Raw genomic sequence first — 6,581 nt, 5'->3', positions numbered from 1 at the left:
TTATCAATTATAATTATCAAAGTTGACCAGCTCAATTTTGGATAGTTTCACAGAGTTATGTAATTTAGAGAAGAAAAGAGAAATTAGGGCAGATTTATTAATTAAGATAAATTTATATCTAAATTAATAAATAAGTTTAAATCAATGTTCAAATTATAAATAATTAATTTGATAAAGGATTTAAATAATTATTTAATTAATTAAATCAATAGAAAATAATACATACCTTGATTTGAAGTCCAATGAGCTTATGAGAAATTTCACGGGCCTAAAGCCTATGATAATTTCGACATAGGGCTTCAAATTGACTATTATTTTATTGATTTTTTAATTAAATTAAATGACCTAATTGAGTCTATAAAAGGAGTGCTTAGAGAGAAGTCAAAACACAAGTTCTGATAAGTTCATAAGTCAGATTTTCTGATAGGTTTTAGATTCTCTCTAAACACAATCTCTTCTTCTCTCTGCATCTATCTCATGTGTTGAGAATTGCCCACTCTAGTCTAGGTGATTCTAAGGATACTTTGGAAGACTGTGAAGAAAATTGAAGATCGGTTCAGTTTCCTGATAATACTCTGCGACAGAAATGATACAAGGGTTATAGAAACTGAAGGAATGACTCACTAATTCCGCTGCGTATACTGTAAGTATTCTTATCGTTGTTTCTCTTTGAATTCAATTTTAGAAACATGTTCTAGGTTATCTCATATTAATTTGCTTAATATTAGATCTACATGAAAATAAATAAAGATCCTGTATAAGTTTTCCTAACAATATCCACTTGATAAGAATATGTCAGTCACTTGAAAGACCTTGTAGGTAAAATGTTCTTCCCAAATATCATTGTCGTAAACATAAACAATTGTCATTGTTTAAATGTTGTTGAATGCAAATAAACAACCATTATTTTATAACCTCTCATGGATATTATAAAATTTAATTGTGTAGCTCTTTAAAAAAATATCAAAATACAAACAAAATAGATACTCTAAATATGATTTATATATATAACGAAATAAATGATTTATTTTATTTTTCTAACTTTTTCAATTGAGTTTAATATATTTCAAATTTTGTTTTTGTAATTATACATTTATGTAGATTTTTTTTATATACATTATATTGAGTAGTTATAAACAAATCTAATACATGTAATATATATATGATTTATATATAACAAAATAAATGATTTATTTTATTTTTATGTATTTTTCAATTGTTTTTAATATTTTTCATATTATGTTTTTGTGAATACACTTTCATGTAGATTTTTTTTATACGCCTTATATTGAGTAGTTATGAAAAAATCTATTTGAATTACCATCACAATATTCTAAGATTTGTAGTTTAATATATGCATGTGTATCTAGAACCCTATACATTAAAACATATTAGTCTATTTTACTGATTATGTAATTATAATGTTCTAAACTTTGCACCATAAATTTATTTAACATGCATAATTTAATATAATCATATTATTCTTAATTATTTATATAATAAAACATACAAATAAGTTTAATTTAGTCCTCAAATTTAACAATTTAGTTTATTTTTTATATTTTCACAAGTCCCTCAAAATAATTGGTTGTATATTAATCGAAACTAATTTGTCTGTCATAATTTTATTATTTTAATATATATTATAGGATCACTTAACAACTAAAAAACCAATTTTTTTAAGTTTAAAGTTGCACTTTATTCACAAATTGTCTATTTTATTATTTTAATTTTTAATAGCTTTTCGTAGAATTTTTTTAAAATGTTTTGGTTGTCATGCTGCACCCAAAAATAAAGGTTTATATTTATTTTGAAATTATATTACTTTCAACTTATTTGTTTGTGAATGTCAAATTCCAATTTTCTATTTCAAAAGATTTAAGCATGCTTACAACCCTTATAATTATATACATACTTTTACAAAATCAAATCTCACGATGAATATAGATATTAAGAAATAGACAAACAACAAAAACTAAAAATAATGACTATACTAATTATTTTAATTTTTGGAATATATTTTGTATTATTATTATAATAATAAAAATAGATAGATTTATGTATATCATATTATAATCTTGTACCCTAATAAAAAAATAATTATCTTACTAGTTTAAAATTTTGAAACTGTTATTTTAGCAAATCACTCGATAAATAAAAAAAAAAAAGAGAGAGAAAATTAAGCTTCAAATATTTACGGTGGGCTCCACATTTTGGATAGTAAATATCTTGACTTTATCCTTGAAAACATATATATCTTTGACCTTCAAGTCAACACGTGTACATAAAATCTGCCACGTCATCACCAACCAAAAGCTTCAATCATCAAATTTGTTTCGCATCATCGACTCCCCACCGTTTGAAACTTCCGCCAAAAGTCTAGAATCAAAATCAAACACTCCAGAACTATCTAGCATACTACAATTTTCTCACACTTTCTCGAATTTTCTCTCACTTTCTCGAATTTTCTTAGTTCATTCTATAAAAACGAAAATATCCCATGTAATTCGAATCAATCTCATAAGATTTTATCTTGAATCGTTTAAAAAAATCTTTATTATCTTCATCGATTAGGAAACTCTGAAAATTTTCTGTTGTTTTAAGATTTTTCTTTTTGTTTCTACTGTGCAACAATGGCGGCAAAGACTGAAAAAGCCATAGGCATTGATCTTGGCACTACATACAGCTGCGTTGGAGTATGGCTCAACGACCGTGTCGAGATCATCGCCAACGATCAAGGCAACCGTACGACACCATCCTACGTAGCCTTCACTGACACCGAGCGATTAATCGGTGATGCGGCGAAGAACCAAGTGGCGATGAACCCTCAGAACACGGTCTTCGATGCCAAGCGTCTGATCGGCCGTCGATTCTCTGATCCTTCTGTTCAGAGTGATATGAAGCTCTGGCCGTTTAAGGTGATCCCCGGACCCGGTGATAAGCCTATGATCATTGTGAATTACAAAGGCGAAGAGAAGCAATTCTCAGCTGAGGAGATTTCGTCCATGGTGTTAACAAAGATGAGAGAAGTCGCCGAGGCGTTTCTCGGTCACTCCATCAACAACGCCGTCGTAACAGTCCCGGCGTACTTCAATGATTCGCAACGGCAAGCCACAAAGGACGCCGGAGCTATCTCAGGATTGAACGTGATGAGGATCATCAATGAGCCAACCGCCGCAGCTATAGCGTACGGACTGGACAAGAAAGCTTCGAGAAAGGGCGAGCAGAACGTCCTGATTTTTGATCTCGGCGGTGGAACTTTCGATGTGTCTGTGTTAACGATCGAGGAAGGAATCTTCGAGGTTAAGGCCACTGCCGGAGACACTCATCTCGGAGGTGAGGATTTTGATAACAGAATGGTGAATCACTTCGTTTCTGAGTTTAGGAGAAAGAACAAGAAGGACATTAGCGGCAACGCGAGATCTCTGAGGCGGTTGAGGACCGCTTGCGAGAGAGCGAAGCGGACGTTGTCTTCGACGACGCAAACGACAATCGAGATCGATTCTCTCTACGAAGGAATCGATTTCTACGCCACCATAACCAGAGCGAGATTCGAAGAACTGAACATGGATTTGTTCAGGAGATGTATGGAACCAGTCGAGAAATGTTTGCGCGATGCTAAAATGGACAAGAGCCAAATCCACGAGGTGGTCCTAGTCGGCGGATCAACAAGAATTCCCAAAGTTCAACTACTTTTGCAGGACTTGTTCAACGGAAAAGAGCTCTGTAAAAGCATAAACCCAGACGAGGCGGTGGCGTACGGCGCGGCGGTTCAGGCGGCGATTTTGAGCGGTGAAGACAACGAAAAGGTTCAGGATCTTCTTTTGCTCGATGTGACTCCGCTAAGTCAAGGCCTGGAAACCGCCGGCGGTGTCATGACCGTACTGATCCCGAGAAACACCACGATTCCAACGAAGAAGGAGCAGATTTTCTCAACTTATTCAGATAATCAGCCCGGAGTTTTGATCCAAGTCTATGAAGGAGAGAGAGCCAGAACGAGAGACAACAACCTACTCGGAAAATTCGAGCTGACCGGAATCCCTCCGGCACCGAGAGGAGTCCCTCAAATCAACGTCGTTTTCGATATAGACGCGAATGGAATCCTCAACGTTTCGGCGGAAGATAAGACGGCGGGAGTGAAGAACAAGATCACGATCACGAACGACAAGGGGAGATTGAGCAAAGAAGACATTGAAAAGATGGTGAAAGATGCGGAGATGTACAAGGCGGAGGACGAAGAGGTGAAGAAGAAGGTGGAAGCGAAGAACGCCTTGGAGAACTACGCGTATAACATGAGGAACACCGTGAGGGACGAGAAGTTTGGTGCGATTTTGGATCCGAGCGATAAGGAGAAGATTGAGAAAGCGGTGGAGGCGGCGATTCAGTGGCTGGAGGGGAACCAGTTGGCGGAGGTGGATGAGCTTGAGGACAAGCTTAAGGAGTTGGAGGGTGTCTGTAACCCCATTATCTCTAAAATGTACCAGAGTGGCGCCGGGGCCGACCCCGGAGCTGGAGATGTTCCGATGAGTGATGGGTTTGGTGGTGGAAGCAGTGGTGCTTCGGGTACCGGAACTGGTCCCAAGATCGAAGAAGTTGACTAAGCTTGGTCGTTTGTTGTCGTTTCGGTTTGATCAGCTCTTTTTTGTTTAAGTCGTTTTTAGTTTTTGTTTTTGTTTTTGGGGGGTGTGTATAGAGAGCTGAGTAGGATGTAACAGATTGTTTTTTTTTTTTTTGGTATAAATTATAAGAAACTCAGTTTAAGAATCAATTATTTATTTATTTAATAATACAGTCAAGAAAACAAAGAAAATTTTAATGTCGTACTTGTTCTTCCTTTGGGTGAAAAGTTGTCTTAATAGATCCTAACTCTTATTTCGAATCTGGTTAAGTAATTCAACAAAAGAATAGAAAAGTAAAAATTGATAGTAAAACAAAAAGGAATGATGCGACGCAACTTTAAAGAAGAAACAAAAGGTTTTTTTTTTTTTTAACCGATGATATACATAAAACAATCGTGTGGAGCTTGAGTGTAGTCTCAGCAGTACGCTCTTAATATTGGGGGCATTTTCAATGTGACTATTTCTTCAAATATGTAATTATTTGCAAAATGATTGTTGAGGCTTTAATTCAACAATTACCAAGTAAGAGAAAAATATAAGTTTAAGATGATTAAAAACAAGTGAGTCTCTCTTATTCGTGTGTTAAGCTATCGGTTCCCTTTCTATGGGTGTGGAAAAAAATCACTTCGATTCTCTAAAGTGTGATGATTAAGTTTATTGGAAATCTACAAAAATACATTAAAATTTTAAAAAAAAATCTAATGAGTAAAAGTGTAAATATGATGTTGCTAAACTGTACTCACAAAATTGCAAAACTTCAAAATTTGTAAATATATGTTACAATTGTAAATATTTATTACAAATTTGTAAACATATATTACTAATTAGTAAACAACTTTTATATTTTTGTAACTAATATTTACAAAATTAATTTAAAAAGAGATTAAATTGTAATTAAAAAAATTAGTTTTGTAACAAAAATTTCTAAATCTAGTTTTATAATTAAAAAATATATTTTTGTAAGTAATATTTACAAAAAAAAAATTATATAATTTTTATTAGCATAATTGTAATAAAGATTTATAAATCTAATTTAAAAATATTCAAATAACAATATTGTGATGATCGCTAACTATATTGTAATATATAATTATTAAACTAATAACTAATATAACTCATGAATATTGAATTTGAACACAATAAATAAAACATAAATTTATTTAGTTTGATCGATTTTTAATTATTTATCTTTTATTATTTTTGTCTCATCTCTCCTCATATAATACTACTAAATATTATAAATTTTCTTGAAGTAATATCATAATTATTTTGTTTATATAATGCTTTGTTAAACTATTTAAATATCAGGTAAAAAGTAAAATATTAAAAAAATAAAAAAGGAGATAGAGGAAAAAACTAAAATAAAATGTAGACTATGAAGACAAAAAAATATGGAGAATATTACCAAAAAGAAAAAATAAATTTAGTTGACATATATTTATATATAAAAGTAGCATATTATATATATATATAATATTTATGCTAGTGTTGGAATTATTGTGTGTCATTCAAAAAAAAAAAAAAAATTAATTTGTAGGTGGAGACTAAATGGAAGTCATAATTGTGTTGCAAGTTAGATGGAGCGAATAATTTATGTAGAAAATTAAACTTTATACTGTAAATTTAAAATTATTTTATGTAACCGTATATTTGGATTTTTTTTCTCAAATACCATGGAATTTGTAATTTTCTCAAGTTTATTTTATATGACAATATTAAATTAATAAACACCTAATGCACTTACGTGCCTTTTCACATGTTTATTTGAATAGTATGTGAAATATTGACTCCATATTTTTACTTGTTAGACAGTATAATTTTACTATCTTTACTATTTTAGTCATACGGTATTCAAATATTGGGGGTGAGGTGAGCCTTTTTTTATCTGACTTGGTGCCAGAGTCAAGGTAGAAAAGGTACTTATTTATTTGTATTTATGTAAGGATAATGACGAGGTTAAGG

At 31.9% G+C, this 6,581-nt stretch overlaps 1 protein-coding gene across 1 annotated transcript; it reads left to right on the top strand.

Annotated features, from left to right (window-relative positions):
- The first annotated feature begins 2,453 nt into the window (after positions 1–2,453).
- LOC133782990 (heat shock 70 kDa protein-like) lies at positions 2,454–4,823 on the top strand. The gene has a single exon (XM_062222487.1). The coding sequence runs from the start codon at positions 2,634–2,636 to the stop codon at positions 4,599–4,601; it is 1,968 nt and encodes a 655-aa protein (XP_062078471.1). The 5' UTR covers positions 2,454–2,633; the 3' UTR covers positions 4,602–4,823.
- Positions 4,824–6,581: the final 1,758 nt, after the last annotated feature.

This window comes from Humulus lupulus, chromosome 6, assembly GCF_963169125.1.
Source record: "Humulus lupulus chromosome 6, drHumLupu1.1, whole genome shotgun sequence".
Lineage (NCBI taxonomy): Eukaryota > Viridiplantae > Streptophyta > Magnoliopsida > Rosales > Cannabaceae > Humulus > Humulus lupulus.
The sequence above is the reverse complement of the archived record's forward strand: the minus strand, read 5'-3'. Positions and strand labels throughout refer to the sequence as shown.

Excerpts from the sequence above, each read along its gene's own strand:
- LOC133782990 (XM_062222487.1), top strand. The coding sequence starts at position 2,634 with ATGGCGGCAAAGACTGAAAAAGCCATAGGCATTGATCTTGGCACTACA.